The 12,919-nt window shown below is 35.9% G+C and overlaps 1 protein-coding gene across 2 annotated transcripts in view; it reads right to left on the bottom strand.

The window, feature by feature from the left end:
• Positions 1-42: 42 nt before the first annotated feature.
• zc3h7a (zinc finger CCCH-type containing 7A) overlaps positions 43-12,919 on the bottom strand; it is a 21,164-nt gene continuing 8,287 nt past the window's right edge. For both annotated transcript variants that reach the window (XM_048193140.1, XM_048193139.1), the window contains exons 12-23: positions 12,717-12,888; positions 12,443-12,601; positions 12,155-12,360; positions 11,725-11,825; positions 9,215-9,396; positions 9,058-9,128; positions 8,767-8,903; positions 7,096-7,201; positions 6,858-6,966; positions 3,698-3,831; positions 824-987; positions 43-736 (exon numbers count right to left, since the gene is read on the bottom strand). In XM_048193140.1, coding sequence (XP_048049097.1) covers positions 547-736; positions 824-987; positions 3,698-3,831; positions 6,858-6,966; positions 7,096-7,201; positions 8,767-8,903; positions 9,058-9,128; positions 9,215-9,396; positions 11,725-11,825; positions 12,155-12,360; positions 12,443-12,601; positions 12,717-12,888 — 1,731 coding nt within the window. In that variant the 3' untranslated portion in view covers positions 43-546. The remainder of the gene's footprint in view (positions 737-823; positions 988-3,697; positions 3,832-6,857; positions 6,967-7,095; positions 7,202-8,766; positions 8,904-9,057; positions 9,129-9,214; positions 9,397-11,724; positions 11,826-12,154; positions 12,361-12,442; positions 12,602-12,716; positions 12,889-12,919) is intronic.

Here is a 12,919-nt window from a genome sequence, read left to right as displayed (position 1 = left end):
TTACTTCCCTCACCGTTTTGCTTTCAGGAACTACGCACGCCAAAAAGATGAAGACTTTATTGTTTATGTCGGTCCATATAATACCAACAGGCATTAACACAGCAAGCAGACAACATAGTAATTTGGTGCAGATGTAGAATAACCGAGAGATGCAGGACCGAACATTCCAAAACAAATAAAAAAGGCGGGAATTCGTCACAGAAACATTCAAAGGGATTCTCAGAGGGCATATCTCACTATGTGCCTCATTTCTTGCCATGCCTATACTGCACTTCTGCTTTGGGTTTCATTAACAAAATTCTGTTCTTGAAAGGTGATCCGCTGTGTGCTATTTAATAAGAGAAACATAAAAGGCGTTTACTTTTAACCGGTGATCAAAGCAACAAAGCCGTGATTACTCAGAACACAAGGCCAGCTCTGTGCTTTCCGTGAAAACCCAGAAGGAGGATGTCCTCCCACTCCACGGACACGCCTGATTCAATACTGAACTCAAGACATCATAGTTCCAGAACACCCTGCATCAAAAGATTCAGATTAATTAAAACATTACTTAATATCTTTAAGCAGAAAACTATATTTGCCAAAGTCATTATCATTTGGTGCTATCAAGTGATCTTTTCTGGCTTTGGCGAGCTTCATCAAAAGGAATTCTCTTCTGTCCATCCATTCCTTCAGCTCCTCATCTCCATGCGCCAGCTTACAAAGCTCTTCCTCCGTGCAGGTGCCCTTGAGGAACCTGGAGGGGGTCGAAACCAGTTCGTTATCGACAACAGTTAACCGTTACCGTGATACGAGTGGAGTTACACATTGGCGTTAAGCTCACCGCTCGCAAACTTTGAAGGTGCCCGTGGGGAAGCGATACTGCCAGCAGTTCTGATCGTCCTCAGAGTTGAACACTCGCTCTTTGTGCTTCTCGGAGGTGATGTGCTGCTGCCACTGCTTATCACTGTTGCAGTTCTTCCCACACAACCAACAATGGTTGCCAGCCTGATGAAACACCATTTCGAGGTTATGAGGATTGCATTCATGAAGAAATGACTTAAAGGGATAGTTCACCCAAAAATGACAATTCTGTCATCATTTACTCCCCCTCAAGTTTTTCCACACCAGTAAGAATTTCTTTCTTCTGCTGAACACAGATGAAATTTTGAAGAACCAAAAAGTTGACTGTAGCCATTGACTTCCATAGTATGGGGGGAAAAAAAAATACTATGGCAGTCATTGGGGTCCATCAACTGTTTGGTTACCAACATTCTTCAAAATATCTTCTTTTGTGTTTAGTAGAAGAAAGAAATTCATACAAGTGTGGAACAGTTTGTGGGTGAGTAAATGATGACAGAATATTCATTTTTGGATGAACTCTCTTTTTCATGAAAGGAAATGTGTATTGAAATGGTAGTTTTCAGAGACTATGATGATATAGTTTTCAGAAACTTGCACTTTAAAACCTGTTTTCAAAAGTTTGCATTTTCAGGCCCCCAAAATGCAGTCGTTGTGGAAACAAACGGCCAAACCGCATTAAAAGTTTTCAGATTTTAAGTTGAAAATGGAGTGTCGTGTAAACTGCTCCTAAATATCTGTAAACTGGCATACAGATCTGCCTCCATTCAGTTAACAACATCCAATTTCATTTAATCAATTCCCGATGGAAAAAAGTTTTTTTTTCCCCTCATTTCACTCGGATGTATGTCACAATAGGGAAGAAAGCACTATTACAACTTCCGTTTCATTCTGACTTTACACTTTCATGACATTTATAACAAAATAAAATGTTATGTATTATATGTAGCAAATGTTTTATAGTGTATTAATAAAAGTTATAAAGTAATAATATAACTTAAATAGGACACCCATAAACCCATTTTTTTTTTTTTTTTTTAAAGGGACAGTTCACCCAAAAATGTAAACTGTCCCATGATTTACTCACCCTCAAGCCATCTTATAGGTGTATATGACTATCTTCCTTCAGACGAACACAATCAGAGATATATTTAAAAATATCCTTAGTCCTCCAAGGTTTATGAAGTTTATTTAGCGTTTTGAAGTCAAAAATACAGAAGAGGATTAGGGCCAAGCAATAATAAAAAAAATAAAACCATCTTGGAGATTAAAGTTGTTAAATTTCGAGAAAAAACTCGTTAAATTTCAAGAAAAAAAAGTCAAGATAAAATGTTGAGAATAAACTCGTTAAATTGAGAAAAAAGTCGAGATAAAATGTTGAGAAAAAAGTCATTAAATTACAAGAAAAAGGTTGTTAGATTATGAGAACAAATTTGTTAAATTATGAGAAAAAAAGTCGTTAAATTGAGAAAAAAAGTCGAGATAAAATGTTGAGAATAAAGTCATTAAATTACAAGAAAAAGGTTGTTAGATTATGAGAACAAATTTGTTAAATTATGAGAAAAAAAAGTCGAGATAAAATGTTGAGAATAAAGTCATTAAATTACGAGAAAAAAGTCGTTAAATTATGAGAACAAATTCGTAATTTAACAAATTTGTTCTCGTAATTTAACAACTTTTTTCTCGTCTTGATCTGACACACACAACGTAATGACGAACACGGAGGCGTGGAGGAGAGAGCAAAACAAAACACCGGTCACAGATAATAAGTCTAAAATGATAATTTTTAAAGAGAAATTCCGATATAAGAGAAGAGGAGCTATTTGTTTGAACCGCGAGCGTCATCAAAGCTTATGATACTCCTACATCCTGCGCCATACATCGCGTCCGCCGTTTACTCATTGGGCACAAGTCGAGTTGCGCATTCGGCATACGGTCATCCGCCAGGAACTAGTCATTTGAATTAATAAAGTTTTAAATACAGATATTTTTCTTACAAAAAAAACATTGCTTCGTTTCAAAAGGCCTTTATTAACCCACTGGAGTCATATGGATTACTTTTTTTTAATGGATGGATGCATTATTTTTTAATTCAAAATGAGGCCCCTCATTCACAACCATTATAAACCTTGGAGGACTAAGGATATTTTTAAATATATCTTGGATTGTGTTTGTCTGAGAGAAGATATTCATAAACACCTAGGATGGCTTGAGGGTGAGTAAATCATGGGATAATTTACATTTTTGGGTGAACTATCCCTTAAAGTCTGTATGCTGTAACATACAGCAGTACTACTTTGGTAAAGGATTTGCTCATGAATATTAATTGCATTGTGACATTTGGCCAGTAAGCTGCAATACAGATGCTATAATGTTTGTGTGTGTGTGCTAATCAGTTGATTCATGAATATTTATGAAGTTACAAGGCTCCTATAAGGTTACCAAGCAATAGAACGCAATTAATATTCATTCACTATATCTTACTTAATAAATTATACAGGTGTACATACAGGACGTGTTTAGTGCTCAAAAACAGCTAGAGGAGCACAATGGACTGGAAGAGATTGCAGAGGTCAAGATGCATTTTTAAAAACCTTAAAAAAAACAATTTTTGACCTAACATGGCAAACTGTTGTCTAAAAAGGTGAAGAGAGAGAGAGAGAGAGAGAGCGCAGAGAAAGATGTGGAAACATGAGTATAATAGAGCCCTGAGTGTATGCAGTGTCCTTGACAGTCAGTGTTTTGTAATTTCCCTGGCTTTTCTTTACAAAATCAAGGACACTAAAAGAGATCAAGGTTGTGTCAAACAGATGTGTGATAATGTTTGGAAATATGAAAGCTGCTCAAGTTTCCATACCACTTCCTCAGCGTAGTCTGTGGGCATGTGAATCTGTTTGCCATTCTCTCGAGTTGCAATGTTGGTGCTCTCCTCGCTCCAGCCCGGCTTCTGAGACTGCAGCCACATTTCATACAGCTGCTCCATGTCTGCAACTGCATACACACCATCATTATAAGTGACGCATGATAAATCAAGTCACGACATCAGTATCTGTCAACATTGGGTGATAAAACGAGTCAATCTATTAATTTTACAATCATATTAAGAGCACAATTCAAAAGTTAGGGGTTAGTAGGATGTCTGTTTTTTTTTTCTTTTCTTAAAGAAATTAATACTTATATTCAGCAAGGATGCATTCAAAGGTTAAAGTTTGACAAAAATAATTTGTATGTTACAAGACATTTCTATTTTATGTAAATGTCATTTCATACAAATATTAAGCACAATGGTTTTCATTGATAATTAAAAATGTTTCTTGTGCATCAAATCATCATATCATAGAATGATTTCTGAAGGATCATGTGACTCTGAAGACTTTTCAGTAATGATGCTGAAAATTCAGCTTTGACATCACCAGAATAAATTACATCTTATAAATATATTCAAATAGAAAACCGTTATTTTAAATTGTAATATATTTAATAATATTACTGTTTTACAGTACTTTTGATCAAATTAATGAAGACTGTATGCAAACCTATGTTTAAGTATATAACTAACTGGCTAATTATTAATATTGTTTGGCCTGGCTGACATCTGTAGAACAGGAAAGTTATTTGAGAGGAAGTTATTTTGATTAGATATTACTTTAAAGGTTGACTATGTAACTTCTTTTTTTGTTCAAAATTAACAGAACTTGTCAATATATAATGAGCCAATACGTCATCAATCCTTCTTCCAAAATGTGTTTGATTCACTATGGTAAGCCTATTATAAGTGTTTATATTTTAGTTTTCACAAGAAATTGTGTACATATGTCAGTCGTCCGTGTGTGTCTCTTCATATCTGTAAATAGAGAAAAGTTGCTCCGGGTACTTTGACGCATGTATGGTGTCAGTTGTCACAACGAGTGAGAAAGATTGACTTGGAGCTGCTAAAATCATGAAACCTCTGGAGAATCACTCAAAAAACAAAACAAAACAAAACAAAAAAAACCCCACGCAGAACAGAAGAGTCTGCTGGCAAAAAGAGAACGTGTGAATCAACATCAGCTTGGCTTTTTGGAGATGGCATAACTGAGAAATTTGAATTGTTGTAAAAGCGATGGAGAAGTTTTTTTTATTACTAAACAGGTGAATAAGTAAGGGATAATGTACATCCAGCTGTCTTAATTTTGAACATAAATAGCCTATTAAGTCTTTAAGTATTTGGTGCTGTGATGAACAACACTGCGAATACAAAAAAACTGAATGGCTGTTTGAAGCATTTTAAATACTGTTCAGTAGCTGCTTTGTTAACAGGGTTTCCGGGGTAACCGCTGCATTTCTGCTGTTCCATCAGCTGCTGTCAGAGAGTGAACGTGCACTTTGCCTTCATTCAGCACGTCTCCACTAGTTCCGCCATGTGCTTCCCATGCATGTTGGGCTTGTTTACATCTGAGCGCGTGTCCCTTTGATGCAGCATACAGTGGTGTTGTGCATTTTATATGGTTGATGGGGAAAGTATTCTTAAAATGTATAATAAAAATTAGAATAATTCATAATAAATAATAATTTGCGGTATTTTGAAGTGGCCACAATAACAATATCGTGCATATTCATTATTGTGCGAATATTGGCTACTTGCCACATAAAGGTAAAGCTACAGTTATGTCTTCAGCTTGTCAGCTTGAAATCCTTTCCATCCAAACTGGTTATTAGCAGCAGGATAATCATATTCATCTGCAGAGTCATGCAGAGCTGAAACACACCCAAATTAATGTTCTTCCACAAAATACAAGCAGTTTTATTTTTTAAACGATATAGGGCCAAAAGTTACATAGTGTACCTTTAAAACAGGTGTTCTCAACTGATGCAGAGTTTTGCTCCAACCTTGATCAAACTCACCTTTTGTTGGAACAAAAATTTGCATGAAAGTGGATCTCGAGGGCCAGAGTTGAGAACCCCCGCTTTAAGACAAACAAATGGTACATAATACCAGTCACTAACGTTGTCACATTATGACTTCGATTTGATACCCGTCTAAAATATCTCGATACCAATACTGAATCGGCACCACTGCAAAAACTAAAACACAGAAAAAGTAACTGAATAATATGACACAACTTAAAATTCTTAAGAAATTAAAAACTCACTTGACCAGCATGTTCCTGCCCTGCTTTTTGACCATTCCCTCTCCTTTATTTAAAAAAAATAATTACATGCCACAGTGTGAACGTCCTTACAGTGATATTTGCAATTATCACATTATCAATCATGTTATCAATCACACTCACTAACCTTTCACAATTCTGAACAGGTTGGAATAGGGGTGGGTAGTGGGAAATTAAATTTTGGTCATGAGTGATGAATCAAGAAAGAAATTACATAATCAAATGTAAAAAGCACTCCACTCTATACACCGACTCTTAATAAATGTATTAAATATGGTATATCAAGCAGTGGGTGATTTTCCATTTTCTTTTGTTGTGTGTAAAATGACTTATAAAAATGGTGGTTGAAATAAAATGCGGCGTGGAGTCAACCAATCAAAATGCTGTGTGAACTCAACCAATCAGCTTGTTCATTGCCCAAGTCCCACCCCCAAAAGTTCCTGAACTTTGAACTAGTACTACCTCGCGAGCAGGGACTTTCTGAGGTGGGAAATTTAACATTCAAAACCTGGTCCCTGCAGTTGAAACACACCGAGTACCACCATAAAGTCCCTAGTTCCTGGGGAAAGTTCATGCGGTAGAAATGTGGCTTTAGACGCAAATTACGGAATATGGGCCTTATTAGAATGCTGTCATTCTTAAAGTACCTGTTCTAATAAAATGTGGAATCATACCATTTTTAAAAGAAGGGTATTATGATACCATTCTAGTACCGGTATATTGTGCAACACTACCACTCATTGTATTGGTTGTCATCACCCGAAAGTAAATGACCAACGAAGCCAAACTAAAATATAAATAATTTCTATATGTGTCCCTAAATGATTATCATGCAACTTTACCACTCAAACACACAACAAAACTTACTATTGTTATCTTTCATGAAGGTCCATAGATCTCTTTCTTCTGTGCTGTGAGCAAATGTGCAGTTTCCAATGTACTGACACTTTTTGCCTGCTGCCACGTGCAAGCAAATCTAAATGCAGGAATAACAATTATTCAAGAGACAGTGACAGAATTAATGAAACATCAATTTCTGTTCATATTGTAGAAAATATTTTCAGCATGAAAAACAAAAACAAAAAAAAAACAATGCAACACTTACTTCAAACTGAGCAGGAACAGGCTTTTTTGTTGGGAGAGGTCGAACTGTAGTCCACTTTTTCCGTTCAATAGAACTAACCAGAACCACTCGTCTCTCTTTAGACCAACTAGTCAACAGAAAGTGACAAAACATGAGTTACTATCAGACTCCGGCAGAATATTAAGGATGAACTTATGCCCCTTTTGAGTCTTGATTTTGTTTTTAGGCTCTACTAGAATATGTTTTCATGTTTGAATGTTCAAAAAACACATTTCTCATATTTAACATTGTTGCAGCACCTCTATTCCCAGTCAACAACTCTCTTTTTAATTCCTGTCTCTAAGAAGCCCCTCCAGTGTGTTGTGATTAGTTGGAACTCAAAACTTTTTTTGATTGAGGCATTTGAGGAAGTTCAGAAACAGTGTTTACTGATAGAAAGATAAACTCCCTTTGGAGTAGAGCTGCACAATTAATCAAAATTAAACCACACGCGATTTGGCAAAGGCTTTTTTTTTTTATGCGCAGCTTCTCAGTGAAGCACAGCTCTGTGATCAGTAGTAAATGCTGCTCCATCTGAAAGCCAGAGGGCGCTCTCGCGCAGAAACTCCAAATATGCCCTGTAGACAAGATAATACACGTCAGTCCAGGAAACCCCTATGGTCATCATACTATTGCTGTAGCTGAATAAACAAAAGATTGAAACGCTTTGTTTAAACACAACTACAACCATATATGGTTTATCAGAGTTCTTCAAGCCTTCTCAGGTATTTTCATGATAAATTATATTTAGAATGCAATGCTAATCAACATAGCCTTTATTCACTGTATAGAATAATATGAAATATGTTGTGTGTCTTATTCTGTGCAAGAAGCCACTTAATCTCACAGAAGGAAGTTATCAAACACTCAAATGATTGTATGAAGTGAGTTTAGAGTAAAAACATGTTATTAAATGTTGTATTTTGTTGGACAAGAGGTTCATAAACATTTATCAAGTTTGGAAAGATGTTTGACGCGTGTTGATTTTTCAAATGCACGTTATACGCGATTCAAACTTGTAGTGTTTTCAGAGGGAGCAGCATTTACTACTGAATCGGATTGACTTTGAGCTTTGTAATTTTGCAGACCTTTTTCATACTCAAACACTAAAAAGCTGAAAATGTAAAAAAAAAAAAAAACACAATAGGACCGCTTTAAACTTAAAACCGCAGTTAAAGTTAAGGTTAAAGGTAGTTCGCTCAAAAAACCTGGTCAATTTACCTGCACTTAAAGAAATAGTTTTTCACGCAAAAATGACTTCCATAGTATTTTTTTTTTTCCATACTTTGGAAGCCAGTGGGGTCCTGTTTGGTTACCCATATTCTTCAAAATATCTTCTTTTGTGTTCCACAGAAGAAAGAAATTCATACAGGTTTGGAATAACTTGAGGGTGAATAAATTATTTTAATTTTTGGGTGAACTATCCCTTTAACTTGTATGACTATTTCTTCATTGAAACAGGAAATGTGTTGAATGTACAAGCTATTTTTTCACATGAAATGAAAGTGTATGGGGATTCACGTTGATCTGTTCACTTTCATTATATGGAAAAGAGTAGTACATTAAACTTTTTTTTTTTGTGTGTTCCACAAAAGAAAGTTGTGCGTGATGACAGAATTTCCATTTTTGGATGAATGTAGGAGGAGGACTCACGGATGCCTGGCCTTGGCACTGCAGTACTTCTTGTTTTTGTCTGGCTCGCTGACTTGGCCATTCCTCCAACACTGAGCACATACAAACTGCATCTTCAGGTTAGCTGGCCCAAATCTACGCAAGGCTGGTGGGAGCTCCTATGGAATTGGCACAAGACAGACATGAGAAATCTCTCACAGAAACATTACACACTAAAGAAAGCTGAAAATGTAAAAAAGCATAATATGACCCCTTTAAACCACACGTGATTTGGCAAAGGCTGTTCTATTAGTACGCATGTATAAATTCTACCTGGGCTTGAACTGCAGCATCCATATTCCAATATTTCTGTGAGTCCTGAACAATACCTTCATGTGTGATACCTGAAATAGATCAAAACAATACAACAGTTAGCGTTTCCCATCATCTTCGATATCTGATAATTCGTGAGACGTGAATAGCAGCTCACCTTGTTTACTCTGCATCATCCACACTTTGAGCTCGATGAGGCTGTGGGCGTAAAAGCAGGAATCCTCACGCTGGCAGCCATATCGCACCTCATGCCTACACAGATCCATCTGGCAAAGAGGGATGTATGGACGGATTTTGGAATACCTGACGGTTTTGTCCCTTAAATAGTGTACAAGGCACCTGACAAAAACAAAAACAAAAACGTGTTATTAGTGTCAATATTATACAAGTAATAAAAGATCTCACCTAGGGCTGGGCAATATAGACTACAAAAATGAAAATGCATTCACAGCATGGCTCTCTGGAATGCTTCATTTTGATTGGTCAACTGCAGCATCTTTGGGTCATATGATTTGTATAATGACCACTAAACTGTATTTGTCTTGATAATTATGTATTTGCTCAAATGTCTTGAAGAGTTAGTTCAGCCAAAAATGTAAATTATCCCATGATTTACTCACCCTCAAGCCATCCTATGTGTATGTGACTATCTTCTTTCAGACAAACACAATAATCTGAGATATATTTAAAAATATCCTTAGTCCTCCAAGGTTTATAATGGTTGTGAACGGGGGGCTGCGTTAAGTAAAAAATAATGCATCCATCCACCATAAATATAATCCATATATCTCCAGGGGGGTAACAAAATAGAAATATGTATATTTAAAACTTTATAAACTAAAATAACTAGCTTCCACCACACGACAGTATGCATACAGCGCAAGCCGACTTGCAGCAAATGAGAAACCCCCTGAAGCGATCCATGACGCAGGTTGTAGGAGTATCATAAGCTTAGACGACTCTCGTGGTTCAAACAAATAGGGCTGTGCAACAAATTTAAGCTCTTCTCTTATATCAAAATCCTCTGACATTTCTCTTCAAAATTTCTCATTTTAGACTTCTAATTCATGACCGGTGTTTTGTTTTGCTCTATCCTCTTCGCTTCCTCATCCATCATTACATCTTGCGTCAGGTCAAGGGTTACGCTTCCACCACAAATCGATGCGTAGGCTGTCCGCTGGAAGCTAGTTATTATACTTAATAAAGTTTTAAACACAGATATTTTTCTTACAAAAAGCCCATAGCTTTGTTTCAGAAGGCTTTTATTAACCCCCTGGAGCCATATGGATTATTTTTATGATGGATGGATTCATTTCTTTGGTCTTCAAAAACACCCCCCCCGTTCACTACCATTATAAAGCTTGGAAGAGTCAGGATATATTTTAAATCTTGGATTGTGTTCATCTGAAAGAAGATAGTCATAAACACCTAGGATGGCTTGAAGGTGAGTAAATCATGGGATAATTTACAGTTTTGGATTAACTTTCCCTTTAAATCAGTGAAAAGCCGCCATCTACTTAATCAAAGTAGGTTTGTAAATGCTAAATAAATATTTTAAAAAATAATTGATAAATAAAAAATAATAATTGTTAATATATTTTAAGTATTTATTATTTCTACTATAATTATTTTAATAGTTGATATTTTAGTGTATATTTCTCTCTTTTGAGTGATCTATCCAATTATTAAATCAACATTTATCCTTATAAATATAAGATTGCTTGAATGACTTCTTCAATGACTTCTTCCTTTTCATCTTCAAATATTAGAGTATATGATGAATATTGTCTGTGCCTCTCACTGAGAGAAAAGTACAACTTATCAGTATGTTTTGGGAATCTTTCCTGTTTATAGTTAAAGCTCGGGCCAACTTCAACCTTGAAGCTTTGAATCCTGTGTATCTGTGTATGAGCACTAGTGTTCTGTGTGCAGGTCCTGTATTGGTACTGATGGACAACTGGCATTCTACTTGGGACCTTTCCAGGGTCCGAGCATCAGAAACATGATGGATGGAGATACATTTCTGTCTATCAGTCCATGTGTGGAAAATTACTAATTTTGTCTATTTTTCTTAGCCAATCAGAATCAGTTCTGCTGATGAAACTGCAAACTATTCTATAAAATTATTTATATATATATATATATATATATATATATATATATATATATATATATATATATATATATATATATATATATATATATATATATATATATATTTATTTATTTATTTATTTTGTAGGGGAATTTTACAGTTAAAGACCCAATTTTACAGTTAAAGCATGTGAAACAACACTAGGTATTCCGAGTTATGATAAATCTGTGATTCAAGCTGATTCACTGAGAAAGTTTGCAAAAATGAATTAAACTTCACAACTCTATTGATGTTTAAATCATAGACGATTAAGATATATTTGTCATAACACACTCATGGCAAGGTGTGGGTGTGAAGCTGACCTCCAGTCACAGTTTAAGAAACTTAATCAAATTTAAAAAAAGGTTTCAGAATGTTGCTTAAATTTTCATCAAAAAAAATATTTAAACACTGAATATAATTGCCCAGCCCTGATCAGATGTATTCATTAATTCAGACCAACTGCATTCACAGCAAAGCATGAATCTGCACTTTTAGTTTCTGAACATGTCTTCACAAGAAGAGAAGCTTACTTCTTTTCCTCAAACGCATGCTTTGTCACTGGGTGAGAGCATAGACCGGGGTTGTCCTTATTGGTTTTGCTGATTATTCTGGGTTTGTGATCAAAGCACACCTACAGACCAAGTCACACATGTTAGGTTTTTGTACAGCTCCTTCAAACATTAAACCAATGCAAATTTCAGCAATGACGAAAAACAAACACAAACTGAAAACCCTTTTTTTTTTTTTTAAACCAGTCATTCCAGTTCAATGATGAAATGAGAGGGTGTGTTAAAAGACAGTCAGCTGCTGAAAAAAATCTCTCCAACAAGAAAAAAAAAAAAAAAAGGTCAAACCCATAAACATAAAAAATAATTAAATTTGGTCAGCTGACTTTCAAGTGTATCATGGATTATTCACTAATTCCAGCTACAATAAGCAAGCTATTCAAACATACTTTACCTCACAGAGGAACATAAATATCCCATGGTGCTCCTGTAGGATTTTGGCCACGGTCAAATTGATCTTAGGTCTATATCCGTAAGGATCACACAGATTGTCCCTGCAGATGAAGCCTTTGCGTTCTAGCGTCCACACATCAATTTCTTCTTGGCAATAAGCAAAGGTACAGTGGCCAAGATACCGGCATTCTTGTCCCATCGCCACATCTAAAAAGCACAATTTGAGGATTTTTAGTAAATAATATGCAAAATGTCAAGAATAGGCCATAAAGGAGGACAATGCAAGCACCTTTGCAAATATAATAAGGCCCCATGTACTGGTTTTTAGTGGGTCTCGGGCGAATAAGCTTCCATGTTGGAAGTTCTGCATGTTTTGTTCGACCCAAAAGCAAATCTTTTTTGCATTTGTGGTCCTCTGGATGGTAAGTGTAATCCAGCACTCCAGGTCCTGTGAATAATCATTAAAAAAAAAACATTATGCAAACGTCACTGTTTGCATATTTAAAAGTTTGTGCACTGCAAAAACACTGCCTAGCAACACTTCCTGCATGACTGATGCTTACCAGTTTTAATGTAGCATGAGGAACAGGCCTGTTTAAAATCATGTGTATCAGCAAGTGGGTTCTTGGCAAGGTCTAGCTGCTGCGGATAATCCTGCACAAATGCCCCATCGGATGTACTGAAACCCATCCCAATGGGTGGAATGGTTGGCACTGTCATGTTGCTATTGCCCAGCTGAAAGAGCAAATAACTGAGATTAACCAAA

Source organism: Megalobrama amblycephala, linkage group LG1 (assembly GCF_018812025.1).
Source record: "Megalobrama amblycephala isolate DHTTF-2021 linkage group LG1, ASM1881202v1, whole genome shotgun sequence".
NCBI lineage: Eukaryota > Metazoa > Chordata > Actinopteri > Cypriniformes > Xenocyprididae > Megalobrama > Megalobrama amblycephala.
Note: the sequence above shows the minus strand (reverse complement) of the source record. Positions and strands in the feature narration are given on the sequence as shown.